Source organism: Lachancea thermotolerans (assembly GCF_000142805.1).
Source record: "Lachancea thermotolerans CBS 6340 chromosome D complete sequence".
Classification (NCBI taxonomy): domain Eukaryota; kingdom Fungi; phylum Ascomycota; class Saccharomycetes; order Saccharomycetales; family Saccharomycetaceae; genus Lachancea; species Lachancea thermotolerans.
The window spans coordinates 837,860-851,195 of NC_013080.1; the positions used below are offsets into that span (position 1 = coordinate 837,860).

General features: G+C 44.6%; 9 protein-coding genes across 9 annotated transcripts; 4 read left to right on the forward strand and 5 right to left on the reverse strand.

The window, feature by feature from the left end:
• Window positions 1-245: 245 nt before the first annotated feature.
• On the forward strand, window positions 246-458 carry RPB10 (DNA-directed RNA polymerase core subunit RPB10; the record flags this gene model as incomplete). The annotated part of the gene is made up of 1 exon (XM_002553102.1): window positions 246-458. One exon carries the CDS (start codon window positions 246-248, stop codon window positions 456-458), a length of 213 nt encoding a protein of 70 aa, XP_002553148.1.
• Window positions 459-569: 111 nt separating this feature from the next.
• MGM1 (dynamin-related GTPase MGM1) lies at window positions 570-3,164 on the reverse strand (the record flags this gene model as incomplete). The annotated part of the gene is made up of 1 exon (XM_002553103.1): window positions 570-3,164. The coding sequence occupies one exon, from the start codon at window positions 3,162-3,164 to the stop codon at window positions 570-572; it is 2,595 nt and encodes an 864-aa protein (XP_002553149.1).
• Window positions 3,165-3,831: 667 nt separating this feature from the next.
• On the forward strand, window positions 3,832-4,520 carry HHO1 (histone H1; the record flags this gene model as incomplete). The annotated part of the gene is made up of 2 exons (XM_002553104.1): window positions 3,832-4,000; window positions 4,063-4,520. The coding sequence occupies 2 exons, from the start codon at window positions 3,832-3,834 to the stop codon at window positions 4,518-4,520; spliced, it is 627 nt and encodes a 208-aa protein (XP_002553150.1).
• A 994-nt stretch (window positions 4,521-5,514) lies between these two features.
• TBF1 (Tbf1p) lies at window positions 5,515-7,056 on the forward strand (the record flags this gene model as incomplete). The annotated part of the gene is made up of 1 exon (XM_002553105.1): window positions 5,515-7,056. The coding sequence occupies one exon, from the start codon at window positions 5,515-5,517 to the stop codon at window positions 7,054-7,056; it is 1,542 nt and encodes a 513-aa protein (XP_002553151.1).
• Window positions 7,057-7,492: 436 nt separating this feature from the next.
• STE4 (G protein subunit beta) lies at window positions 7,493-8,758 on the forward strand (the record flags this gene model as incomplete). Its single annotated transcript, XM_002553106.1, has 1 exon — window positions 7,493-8,758. The coding sequence occupies one exon, from the start codon at window positions 7,493-7,495 to the stop codon at window positions 8,756-8,758; it is 1,266 nt and encodes a 421-aa protein (XP_002553152.1).
• Window positions 8,759-8,804: 46 nt separating this feature from the next.
• Window positions 8,805-9,539, reverse strand: SAS5 (Sas5p; the record flags this gene model as incomplete). Its single annotated transcript, XM_002553107.1, has 2 exons — window positions 8,805-9,458; window positions 9,531-9,539. 2 exons carry the CDS (start codon window positions 9,537-9,539, stop codon window positions 8,805-8,807), a joined length of 663 nt encoding a protein of 220 aa, XP_002553153.1.
• A 225-nt stretch (window positions 9,540-9,764) lies between these two features.
• On the reverse strand, window positions 9,765-10,601 carry KLTH0D10230g (KLTH0D10230p; the record flags this gene model as incomplete). Its single annotated transcript, XM_002553108.1, has 2 exons — window positions 9,765-10,508; window positions 10,593-10,601. The coding sequence occupies 2 exons, from the start codon at window positions 10,599-10,601 to the stop codon at window positions 9,765-9,767; spliced, it is 753 nt and encodes a 250-aa protein (XP_002553154.1).
• A 388-nt stretch (window positions 10,602-10,989) lies between these two features.
• On the reverse strand, window positions 10,990-11,553 carry AIM41 (Aim41p; the record flags this gene model as incomplete). The annotated part of the gene is made up of 1 exon (XM_002553109.1): window positions 10,990-11,553. The coding sequence occupies one exon, from the start codon at window positions 11,551-11,553 to the stop codon at window positions 10,990-10,992; it is 564 nt and encodes a 187-aa protein (XP_002553155.1).
• A 334-nt stretch (window positions 11,554-11,887) lies between these two features.
• RUD3 (Rud3p) lies at window positions 11,888-13,303 on the reverse strand (the record flags this gene model as incomplete). Its single annotated transcript, XM_002553110.1, has 1 exon — window positions 11,888-13,303. One exon carries the CDS (start codon window positions 13,301-13,303, stop codon window positions 11,888-11,890), a length of 1,416 nt encoding a protein of 471 aa, XP_002553156.1.
• Window positions 13,304-13,336: the final 33 nt, after the last annotated feature.

The following is a 13,336-nucleotide window of genomic DNA, read 5'->3' on the forward strand; positions in this document are numbered from 1 at the left end:
CTTTCGCTGAACCGGTTTAGGTCATCGCTCATCTCTAGCTTTTCCAAAAAAATCTTCACCGGATCTTTAGCTTTGAAAAGTAATGCTTTCGTACCAGATTACTGGCACGCGATTATATCATAGCATACGTTTGTCAGCAAATCTCTAAAATTTTTAAAGTAAGAAAGCTACGATGAGCAAAGGCTTAAGGTCATCCAACCCAGCAGAAAGAAGCGCTACCACGTCTTCCATCGCCAGATAGCCAGATGATTGTTCCTGTGAGATGTTTTTCCTGCGGCAAAGTCGTGGGCGACAAGTGGGAGGCTTACCTAAATATGCTACAGGAAGATGAGCTTGATGAAGGAACCGCTCTTTCGAGACTAGGATTGAAGAGATACTGCTGCAGAAGAATGATTCTGACACATGTCGACCTTATTGAAAAGTTTTTGAGATACAACCCCTTGGAGAAGAGAGATTAGGCGGGCTTTGAGGCCGCAAAAGAACTTGTATAGTATAATGAAAAATTAGCGATTTTAGAGTCTGGCATATACAGTGATATCAAGCGCACAACGTGCAACTACGCGGCCTGGCTAAGGCTGAGACACGTTTTTGTAACTCTTCTTGAACACTAGTATCGAGTCTATGCGCTCGAGAGCGAGTGTCAGCAGCTCCTTGCGCTTCTGAAGCTCAATATGGCGAGCAATACGTGGGTCTTCCTTGGCAAACATTTCAACCTGCTCATCACTGAGTGCCGTCAACTTGCGATCAAGCTCAATAGGAAAGTTATAAAAGAAGTCGCTCAGCAATTCAACGTTCAGGAAGAGCACAGCGGTTGACGTAAGTTTGTCGCTTACGGCGTTCAAAAACACCTCGGGACATATGTCCTTGTCGGCTGTAGAGTGGCATCTGTTTTTTAAAGTCTTGAGGCGGAAGCTGAGAAGCTGTGATCTCTTCTCTAGGAATGCAGCCTCCCGCCCCCTCTCAAGCAAGAGGGCAGAAAATCCTAGCGTCTCTTGGCGCGCAGAATCCTGTTGCAAGTATGTTGTCACCTGTTGCAGCTTCCGACTTCCGACAGTGTTTTTGATGGCTTGAAGCCGTTCATTACACTGTCTAAGTTCTTCTCGCATCAGCTTTGTAGAATGATCCACTGCTACCGACCAGTCGCGTTCTTCGAGGTCAATTTCATACTTGAAGGGCTTAATGCAGTTTTCAACCTGATCTGCGGTCGCGTAATACTTCGTGTTCAAAACATTCACAGCAGTGTTGTTGACCAATTCCTTGATAAGATCATGATTTTTCAATTGTGTCATGTCTAGGATATTTTCAAGCTCTCTCAAGATTGCGTTTGTGACTAAGGTCGTTGAAACCCTTCCAACGCCAATCTTGGTAAGACTGGAAGACGATAGCTCTAACTTCTTATGCCAGTAAAGAGCGGAGGATTCATCTTTTTCCGATTTCTTTGAAGAAAGTTCCTGTAGGTTTTCGTCCTTCCAATAGCGGGAAGCTAATAGATCAAGTACTCTCTGATCGAGGTCTGCCTTCAAAATAGATTTTAGTTCGTATCTGTTGAACTTTTCCTGGAATTCTTTGATGGCCAACTTCAGGATATCAACATTGTTGAGAAGATATGACTTCGGCGTAAGCTGACGATCATTGAATTCGACTTTAAACAGATAGGAGGTATCATCAAGTTCCTGTTGAATCACTCTTGATGTGGGTTCTAGTGCGTTAGACATAGACACCTCTAAAATTTTAATTAGTTTTTCGCGGAGACGCTTGGTAGAAACCTGACAGTTTGTGAATACACTCTTATTTTCTCTGAAGTAATTCCGTTCAAAGCTGCGGGTTTGTTCCAGCTCAACCTCTTTATTGGTGTTACGCTTGAAAAGCCCCGACTTGGAACCTGAATCAAAAAGCCTTGACTGGGAGCCAGGGCTTTTTGTAATTACGCCAACATAACCCATCTTTAAAGGATATTTTTTGCTGTTAAGAATCTCCCTAGCGCGTGCAGGTTCCACTAGATCCAGCTTCGTGATAACTCCAATTGTTCTTGTTCCTTTTGGGTCAGCAACCTTACTAGCTCGCAGGGCACTACTGTTAGCGAGATCAACATCAGCAGCCGAGATGGCTAAGATGATGTTTGGTTCTGCGAGATAAGTTTCGCAAACTTGACGGATTTTGGACTTCAGCTCGTATGGCTGATCCGCAGCCTCGACTTGGATATAGCCCGGTAAATCAACAAGGGACAAGTCAGGTACACGCGATGATTTAATGGTCAGCTGAATAGGGTCGGCAGATACTGCCTCAGTACTTGGAACGGCCATGTTAAGCTCCATTAAAATTCTTTTCACCTCGTTGAAATCTTTGATGTTGTAAGCACGTAAACTAGGAAAGTCTGCAGTGGTCTCATTACTGCTTGCCGTATTGACGAGTGTCAGTTCAATGGGTCTTCTGGTCACCATGTTAGACCCTTTTGGTAAGAATTCCTTACCAACTATAGACTCTAACACAGAGGACTTCCCTGAAGACTGAGAGCCTATCACAACAATCGAGGGCAGTGTGAGATTAGCAGACGACGAGTCTACTTTATTCAGTATGCTTCTTATTTCGATCATTTGTTTTGTAAGATTCAAGATTTCACTTTCTGTGTTATCCTCTTCCTCGTCATCATCGTCATCATCTTCTTCGTTCGCGCGCTTAGCCTCTGCGTCGTTATTGTCTAGCGATGCTAGGAGTGCGCCTGTAGCAAGGGCCTCTTCGCCTTCAGTTCCCTCGCCACCGTTATCACCGTCTGGACCCTGTCGTCCGAAGGTGTCTCCGAATCTCTCCTTCATAGTCTGTGCTAACTCCTTGAGCTGAGCAAGCTTATTATGAGAAAAATGCGTGGCCTCTTCGAGTTTGTACGCCAAGTAAGAGCTCACAGCAGCAGCTCCCCCTCCAATGTACGCAGGCACTCTGATGACTCTGGCAATCATTTTTGGGAAAAAAGATGCATTCCGTTTGTGTGAGAGCTGGTGAATTGCTTCGTGAGACACATACAGAAACCGCGAAGGTCGCACAAACGAGTGGTAATATGATGTAGGATGCACTCTCCTCAGTGGACTGTAATAACCCCGCCTGAATATAGCCTGCCGCACAATCGCCTGCCGTGTAATCGGCACTGCCCTTCCGGTGAGCTGTAACATAAGGGGCGTTCTGAACTCACGTACGGGTATTGACTAGAAAAGGGTTTAGGCTTGCAGTTTTTAGTGCTAACAAGAACTAATCGATGAGACTAGATGCTTGTCATAATAGCAGTCATTATCTACGCATGATATAAGCACAAGTCTCTGTGAATCAAGAGGACTTGTCAGACTAGTGTAAAGCACTCTTTCAAGCGCAGTGCACCTTTTAAACCGCCGAGCAGCAATGCAAATTTGATTGTTGAGCAAAAGCTGAACCGGTCATTAAATATAATGCAAAGAACGCGAATGTTATGACAAAATGAAGACCACCCCAGACCCCTGCGATAAGAGACAATGAGTGACAACACCGCCTAGGATGCCAAGGGAGAAGCCAAGAAGCGCCAAAACGTATTTCCTTTATATATCGTTCGGCTCTGCTAACCCAAATTGTATTTCTAGCGCGCCTTGTTTAGGTCCTCTAGTATAATGCGCATTTGCTAACAAGAATGTCGTATAGTAAGCTAATAATGCAGAAGACGGTGCACAATCATCAGGGTTATCATGGTGCCTGATTTGTTTGATTTTTATTGTTATCATAGCCCTTTACTGCCACGAAAAAATATAAGGGCGTGGGGAACAAAACGACAGTTTATTCATCACCCTTTCTCAAAGCCCCGACATCAGTGAAATGCCATCTAGAGTTGAGACCAAGGCCAAGCAAACCAGATTAAATTCAGCCGTAAGCGCAGTTAAGCAAAAAGACACGAACAAGCCATCAGTGAAAAATGCAAAGCCGGCAAACAAGAAAGTCGTCAAGCCCTCCGTGAAACCCAAATCACCGCTTCCAACCTACAAAGGTATGTTTTATTCTACCATTTTGAGCTCGGCAGTTTAGGGCAATATACTAATCCGACTTCAGACATGATAATCGAGGGTATTGCTACGCTTGGCGAGCGCAACGGCTCAAGTCGTCAAGCCTTGAAGAAGTATATTTCAGCCAAATATCCAGTAGGAGAAGGTTTTGAAAATAGATTTAATCTCGCCATCAGGCGTGGTATTGATTCTGGAGACTTCTCTCAACCCAAAGGCTCGTCAGGCCCCCTAAAAGCAGTAAAGAAGGGACCTGCTAAATCAGAACACGTTATTACTCCAAAGCCAGAGGTCAAGGATGAGATCCCAAAACGCAGAAGAAGCGCTACCAAAGTGAAGGATAATGTAACTGGCGTGAGTCCCTCAAAAGAGAAAAGGAGAGGTTCTGCCACGACAGTTCCAAAGGCAAAACCCCAGGTTAGCAAAAACACCAAAAAAGCTGTTTCAACAAAAACGCCTATCGCGAAGCCTGCTAAGACAGCGGCCAGTCGAATCAAAGCTGCTTAACAGGGAGAACAAGAGCACTTGCTATCTATTTGATTTTTTCAACTGTCCCCTAGTTCCTGCGCGGCTCAGTGCCGCCCCTCATCATCTTGCAGTCCAGCCAAGATGAGTGAGCTACCGCAATGTAGCTGTTTAATTAAGTAATTGAGTGTTTTTTCTTGCAGGCGGCATTCTGCCTTTGCCCCTCGACACCACGAGCATTGTCGCTGCTCCTTAAGAAACAATGCGTGATCCTTCCATGCCATCGCGCTATGTTACAAAACTTCCAAAATTTATAAAGCCTCCAGGTCTAACGGTATTTTCAAGCACCCCAAAGTTGGAATCCGTATTATAACCGGACACCTGGGAGCTAGCAGAGATATATAAATACCATCAATCTCTAAACGAAGGCAAATACTAGGTGATCCAGTGTTTCACAGCAAGGGTTTTAATTTACCATAGGAGGCAACTTGGCGAAGTCAAGTTTGTTAGTTTATTCTTGGGTTGATGCGGGATGTCAGCTAAGATCCGTTGTCATTGGAGCTTTCCTTCAGCCTACCTAAATTCAATTAACTGACCTTTTTTGGCCTTGAGGTATTGAAGAAAACAACTAAAAGATGCTTTCCCGTCCCACACGCCATAGCATATAACTAAAAGATGCTTTTGGCAAAGCAGCAATATAGGCCATCAGTAGCATGCAATAACTAGGTCAAAAAAATACGCTCTAGCTCTGAATCCCGGTACATCTTAGAAGACGTCATTCCCACTTCAAGCTGCGGTGCATCTCTCTAGAGCCTTTTTGTCACTGGGGCTCAAACCAATGCAGGGCTTAAGTCGAGTGTTTAAAAGGGTCTTATGTCGTTCCAACAGTGATGCCAAGCCGCCGGATCACTACACACGCGATCCCGGTAAATTAGTTGTGAATTTTCACAATTCAAGATTTTAGCCCTAGCTAGAGCCCTAGCTCTAGCCCTAGTTCCAGCCCTAGCCCTTTTCGTGGCTCCAGCCCTGGTGCAGAATGTCCGAAGCCTTACCTGCCAAAGATACTGATCCGCTTAAAAGCGATGACATTAAGACCGGTAAGGTGATCGCTGAACTTCCACCCAGGACGCAGCTCAACATCAATTCTATCGGCTTACTGGACAATGTCTCTACACAGTTGTTGAAGCTCCTAATGACAAGCAGCATAGAGACGTTGATCGGATTCACGTCAGCACAGTCTGATGGCTACCAAAGTGAAGTGTTCGAAATGCTGTTTGCCTTGTTCAAACAAGTCAAAAAAGTCTACACCAGCGCGCCCCTGCTTGTCGTGCAAGATATAGCGCCTGGGCTGTGGCTTGAAGATGAAAAGTGCCCATACATACTGAAGAATCAAGAGAATCTCGTGTTGGCTGCAATTCGTAAAGCAAATATTGTGACCTACTTACTCTCTATAATGGGTCGCTTGCAGTACGGTTTTTTATTTCTGGATGAGAGCTTCATCGAAATATTTTGTCCAGTAGCTGGCGATTTACCATTTGAAGCTGAACGCGCACTTACAACGTCCCTCGGTCGACTTCTTAAGCCACAAGCAGTACTTTATCTTAATTTGAAGACTCATGCATACATTTCGGCAATAGAGCCCTATAGAGACAACGCAGAGGCACTATCACGAGTCAGAGAGGAGATCCTAGACCGTATTTTTGCCAAAAATATGGAACAGTTTATTCTTGCCAAAAGGCGCATGCGCAGCTCTAAACTTAGCCCCTCTGAAGAGGATTTTGTTAAAAGATGTGTGCATCGCAGAGAAAAGCTCCAGTCGCAAGACTCCCTAGACTTGCTAGTTGCGGAGTATGATTGGCTAGAATTTTTCAAAGAGATATTCTTTTACCTACAGCGCAACATCAGCGTTCTTGTATGGGGAAAGAAAGGTTGTGATTTTGCGTCTCCTGGCTCCGACGTAAGTGCAAGCGATATAAATGCTGATCAACCAATGTCAAGCCTTAACAATGGTTCAGCAGAAAGTTCCAGAGCTTCCTCAGAGCCTCCTGTAGGAAAACCTCTTTCTTCATCCAGTAGCCTCCGTCCTTCCCCAGCTCCGCTAAGAGACGCTGCATCTGCCAAGAAGTTGAAGCAGAAAAGACTTTGGAATAAGGAAGAGGAAGGCGCCCTTATTGAAGCTTTGAAAGTGCACGGGCCTGCATGGTCTAAAATCCTTGAGCTTCACGGCGCCGGCGGCAGTTTATCTGAATCCTTGAAAAACAGGACCCAAGTTCAGTTGAAGGACAAGGCTCGTAACTGGAAGATGTATTTTCTCAAAGGTGGACTGCCTGTCCCGGATTACTTAGCAAAGGTCACGGGCGACTTAGAGAGAGACGAAAAATCCAAGCAGCGTTTCAAAAACAAAACAAAGAAGCAAGCGCCTACGAAGACCATTGGGAATGTTGAAAAGCCTCATGAACCAACTCAGGATTTAAGAAAAGTAGCCAATATGAGTATCGTTGCGCAAGCAGGCAGAAGCGAATTCCCCATAGAGGAAGCTAACGCTTCAGAAATGGACCCGCAGCTTCAAGCTACTTGAAATGCTTCTAGAATGGAGCTGTCCCGAGCTCAACTTCGACTTATCTCAGTTTTTTGCATAATGTTTTACGCTAACTGATTGTTTCGTACAAAAAAACTAAGGACTTAAGTTTACTATTATTACATGCAATTGACGCTAACCTCATTTTTAGCACCTGGTGGACAACTTTTGGGGCTCAGTCACGGGCAACGGATCTCCTTCCAGGAAGGGGCCAAAAGCGATTTGCATATCGATGATTTAAGTGGCAATCGAACTCAATGCGCCAACTCTTGGAATTTGTATCAAATAATCCGCGGCAAGAGCACTCTTTTTGAGCTTGACCACCAAGACCAATTGACTGGCGATTTCCCGAACGCCAAATATTCAGTTCCACAGCGTAGGTGGTTTGAAATTCTCTGTTGGGCTGATTGAGTTTGCGAGGCCACATTAATTGATAATGATTGTGAAGAACGGAACTAGTTATGAACATTCGCACCATAATCAAGCATTACCGCTTGCCGTTGATGTGGAGAACTCAGTAAAGGACCAGATTGCGCTTGCGCGCTCAGACACGAGACAGCTCCAAGATCTGATTACGAGAGTGAAAGCTAAAGTACGGGACGCCAACTTGGCCCAGATGTCAAAAAATGTCCCTTCGTTAAGAGGAGGCAGTGTTAATTTAGCCTCGCATCTGACTCTCAACGGTCACAACAACAAAATTTCCGATTTTGCTTGGTCGTCAGACTCACAAAGCATTCTTAGTGCAAGCCAAGACGGCTTTATGATAATATGGGACGCAGCGCTGGGGTTCAAGAAAAATGCTATTCCCCTAGATTCTCAGTGGGTTCTGACATGTGCTATCAATGCGAGCGGGAACCTTGTTGCTAGCGCTGGATTGACAAACAATTGCACAATTTATCGAATCTCTCAGGAGAATAGAATCCAACAACAAATTGTCTCTATCTTTAAAGGTCACACTTGCTATGTGTCTCAAGTTGAGTTCTTTGGCGGCAATGAGGTCATCACTGCAAGTGGCGATATGACATGCGCTTTGTGGGATATCCCAAAGGCTAAAAGAGTGGCGGAATTCTCAGATCATTTGGGAGACGTATTAGCGCTCGCTTTACCGCCCCCGAAAACGCAACCAGAAAAAACAGTTTTTGCCAGTGGCGGATCAGATGGTTACGTTTACATTTGGGACACAAGAATGCGAACTGCTGGCCAGAGCTTTTTTGTGAGTGAAAGCGATGTTAGCACGCTGAAGTTTTTCAACAACGGAAATGCTATACTTACTGGCACAGACGATGGCATCGCTCGAATGTTTGACTTGAGAAGTGATTGTGTGATAGCAGCGTACTCTTTAAGTCAAGGACTCAGCCAGCGAACGAATTCGCCCGGTAAACAACACAGTGAGTTTTCCTTGGAGTATGGCCTTTCGCCCGGTAAAAATTCTTTTACTAGGGCCACCCGAAGTGCAAACTCAACTTACCTTGACAATCAGGGAATTGTATCACTGGACTTCAGCGGTTCTGGTCGATTGATTCATGCGTGTTACACAGATTATGGGTGTGTTATTTGGGATACCCTCAAAGCCGAAATAGTTGGAAAACTTGAAGGCCATTCGAGTAGGATTTCGGGAGTCAAAACTAGTCCAGATGGTATGGCTGTATGTACTGGGTCATGGGACGCGACCCTAAAACTGTGGTCTCCTGAATATATGTAAGGAGGACTTGATGAAGCATTGATTCCTGAAACATTACTATTCGTTTTCATTTGACGGGCGGCTCATTTAGAATGTAATCTCCTATATCCCAAAGTAAACTCTCCGGCAGTTGACGAAGGTCTACCACGAAGCACTCGTCCAACGGTTTTCTTTCTACTTCTCGCGCAACTGCAGGATGGTGCATTATTTTGTTAACGACATTCGTGGCCAGCTCTTCGTCGCTCGCAAGAAGCTTTTGAATCCACTTTTCCATATCAGTTTTATATGTAAGGTCTGCTGGTGCAACAGCTTCGGGAACTGGCCCAGTGAGCTCTAACACTCGACGTAACTCAGGCACATGGCATGGCACCTTAATGTTAAAGTCCAAGTAATAAACTTCGTCCTGGAACGTTAACTCATGTAAGAACTCAACCTCTCCCGCTCCTCGAAGGAAGAAACAACTTATAGAGAATGTAAATTCTCCCCATCCTTTTTCTTCGAGAGCGAAGGGTGCTTCGATTTTGGTCCTTATAGGATTTCGAAACGTTGGGTGAAGTCGATATATGCACTTTTCGAATATGTATGCTGGTGATTCATCGCCATTGGGTCCCAATATCAATACATTCACCTGCCATTGACGGAGTGGAAGCCCTTCAACTGGACTTTTTTCAGATATAATGTTCTGTGTGGTCTTTATGCGAACAGTGCGGTTTACGTACAGCTTGAACCTTATTGTTAGTAGAGGAATGCATAGATGTGAAATTACCTGCGAATCGGCGAAACTGTATCATACAATACTCATATGTTGTGAGGATTTCAATGGTCGCTCATCCAGGTACGTTGAAGCTTCAAGTGCACAGATCGTACCGCATGCCAAACCACCTCAACTTATTAATTATGATATGTTGGTTTCGGTCTTCGCTTGGACGTGCCCGCCTGTCAAAACATACCGTCTATTTTCTCCGCTTGTGGTGAGTATTATTACAGATCTATAAACAGAATCAAAATTCGACGATCTGCGAGAAGTTTAATCGGTGTTTTTCTTGACATACTCCCATAAGCTCTTCAGTAAACCTTCTGGTAAGCTGTACAGGTCGATTATGAACTCTCCTTCTTCGATGTTATTTGTGATATTCATATCTGGGGTTCTATTGTCGGTGACCATTTGTACAACACCGACGAGATCATCTTCGTTAAGTTTTGTGAGCCCAAAAGCCAGTTTCTCTAAGTCGACGCTGCCTTTAACTGCACTACCTGTCCCAGTCTTGGCTTTCTTGCTCTTCGACTCACCGTTGGAAATGGCTTTGCGCTTTTCGCCTACTCCGCTTGCGGTGGGAGTACCTGCTGTTGATGCTACTGTTTCCTCGACAGGCCCAGTTTTTTGTAATTCTGCTTTCAGTAGCGGCTTGTTGGTGGGTACCTGGATTACATGGTCCACCTCATATACCTCCTTCATAAAATGCAAGTCGTGCGTGAGCTTTCTTTCGCCACCTTTTTCAAGTAGGTGACCGCTTATCAGAAGCTCAAAGCCACCCCACCCTTGCTCTTCGATTTTGAATGGGGGCTCTGTGAATGTCCTGGTGGGGTTGGCGAAGGTTGGGTGTAGGTGGTATACTACTTTGTCGAAAATTGTTGCAGGAACCTCGTTTCCCTGTTCGTCCAGGACAAAAATCTCAATGCTCCAATGGCGCATTGGGAAATTTTCCACTGGTGGCGGGACATCTGGTAAAATGGCTTGTTGGGTTTTAATCCTTACAGTACGCTTCACGGACTACGTTTAAGCAAAATATGTTAGTAAAACAACTCAGGGAACCACAAAAAACTTCCAAAAGGCTTTCGATTAGATTCCACATACGGCAACCATTCCTATATCTTTGGTTGAGACCTTTTTGATGAACTTCACTGAATTATAATTGTTGTTTGAATGAATCTTGAGTTCTCATGTTAAAAAAAGGATTTGCGTAGTTAGTGACCAATCTTGGAGGGACGTTAAATATAGTGGCACGTCGTTATTAAAAGTGTCGAATATAGAGATCTACCAGGATCTTTTGAACAGGTGCTGCATGCGAGGTTTGATTTCCTGTTTTCAGAACTTTTAATCCAACTTGAGTCCTTCTCTTACCAACTTCGGGAGGCAATGCCCGAAGCTGTATTGAAAATATGAGGTTTAATACCTTGAGCCAAACATGGCAATGTCTTGGTATGATATTTACAAGTATTTGATGGTAGGAGATCAACTGTGGAGCCTAGCCTCACGATTTTGTCTTGAACTGTCTCACGATACTAGCTTTGATCATGCTGGCGGATGCTCTCCAATCAGATGGCGCAGCTTTCCAGTCAACTTTTTTGAATGCGTCTTTCAGTTGTAAAGAAGGATTCGATTGCTTTAGCTCGGTCAAAAGGTTCGAGACTTTTGCATCAATCTCGGCTTCGGAAGCTACTGGCAATTGCCCGAGGTAGTTTTTGATGATCTCAATTTCTGATTCCTCTCTTTCAACCAAGTCACTTCGGTTATTTTTGAGGAACTCCTCAATAGAGTCTTTCCTCTGTGTAATAAGCTTGGAATAGAGGTCATGTAGCGCGAATTCATCGAGATCCTTCCCCTGTGCATCGATTTCTTTGTTTTTAATGCCGGAAAGCAAGCCTCTTATAGTCGTCTTCCTGAGATCATCCTTGGCTATCATGGCCTTCTTCAAATCCTTCTTCAAATTTGCCACGGAGTCAAGATACGACTGTGAACTTGCAAACCTTGCATTGATCAGAGCGCCTCTACTCAGGTTTCTTGATATACCAAGTGTTATTCTTCTTGTAAGCATACTTGAAGAGGGCTTAGCTCCAGTTGAGAGCTCAAGTTTCTCGACTTGACCAACACTTCAGAATCATCTATTTCAATAATAAACACCGTCTCTATATCACGTGATTAGGTGATCTGTGGGATATAAGCCCTGAATGGCAGAGTCTGCGCCAACCTGTCTTCCGAGGTCAAATAGTGCATGGACACGTTATTCCCGTTATTATTAGCGCACGAATGTGGCACTTAGGCTCGGTGTAATTAATTAAGCCATTGTAAGATGGTATATATACTCATAAATTTCTTTATGCATGCATCAGATGGGCCTGTACTCTCACACAGCACCCGTTGGACACTCTTTAGTTAACACTCTCTTTCTCAAGAAATTCGGTCCATAATGATACGAAATTTTGAGTGCGGGATCCGTTCGTGTTTGACCTCTGTCCATTGGCCGCGTATATAAGGCCAGCCTGTTGTTTTTTGTCGTCGTCCCAATTCAAAAAACTTGAGATGAGTTCCAAAACCTCAAACTTCTTAGGGTCCGCCCTTGGGATGGCGACGAATGAGATCAGCAGGTTTGATATGAGCTCTTTGTCTACTGTCTCCGAGTCGCTGCTCTTCTTGAGCATCGCTAACGCTTTGGTTAGATGCTCATTGAGTATGATAGCTTCGTGGCGCAATTTCCCGATCTGCAGAAGACGCTCTTTGCACTCTTGCTGTAGAGCCTCTTTTTGTTCCACGGCTTCTCTCATGCCTTCGACTTGAGAGAGTAGGTTGACCCGCTCAAGTTCGATCTTTTCGTTTTTGATGCGATATTCTTGTATCTGGGCTTCCAAAGTCTGTATTCTTTTTGCCTTCTCAGAAATAGTCTCTTCCCCAGCCTGTTGTTGCAATTCGAGCTGACGCTCGAGCTCGGCAAGGTTGGCTTCCGACGTCTCTTTCAGCCGTTCGCTCTTCTCTAATCGTTGTTTGAGGTCTTCCCGCTCTTCTTTTAGGGACTCCATATCTTGCTTCATATTGCTGAGGAGAAGCTCTAATTCTTTGAATTTAGTTTCCCAGGTATGGCGCTCGTTGGCATTGTGCGAAGACAGTGTTTTTAAGTCTTCCTCAAATTTTGATGACTTCTCTACGGCCTCGGAGAGCTCCTGGGACAGCGATTCACACTCATCGTTGAGACCCGAAACTTCTTGGTTTAATGTGACTACTGTATTTTGAAGCTCTTCATGTTCCCTATTGGAGTTCTCAAGTTTATTTCTCAAGCTCAGGTTTTGAGACTCATACTCTCGCAGCTGCTCCTGGCATGATTCCAACTCTTCTTGAGATTCCCGCATTTTATTGAACACAGACTTCATAGATGAGAGTCTACTCAATAACGAATTATACTGGTTTTCGAATTGATCTCTTTCTTCTTGAATCTTGGCCAGCTTCGTAGTCAATTCTTCCTCATCCTTCACTTCCTTGTTAGTCTTCTCGCTATTCTCATCCTTCTCATCCTTCTCATCCTTCTCATCCTTCTCATCCTTAGAGCCGTGTTTTGTCTGTTTCTCGAGCTGTTGCCTCAAATTTGAAACTTCATTTTGCAAGCGCTCTACTTCTTTCCTCAGACCTGCCTCGTCATCGCCAGTCTTATCGTTGTCGGTCAACTCTATAGCATTTTCGGGCGCTGGCTCTTGATGTGACGTTGCAGGCTCTGATTCTGGAGCCTCGCAATCCGTTTTTGCTGGCTCCATCTTTTCAGGCTTAGGTTTCGATGCCTTCTTTTTGTTCTTCGCCATTGCTGCCACCGCTATGTACTGTGTTGTTCCTGG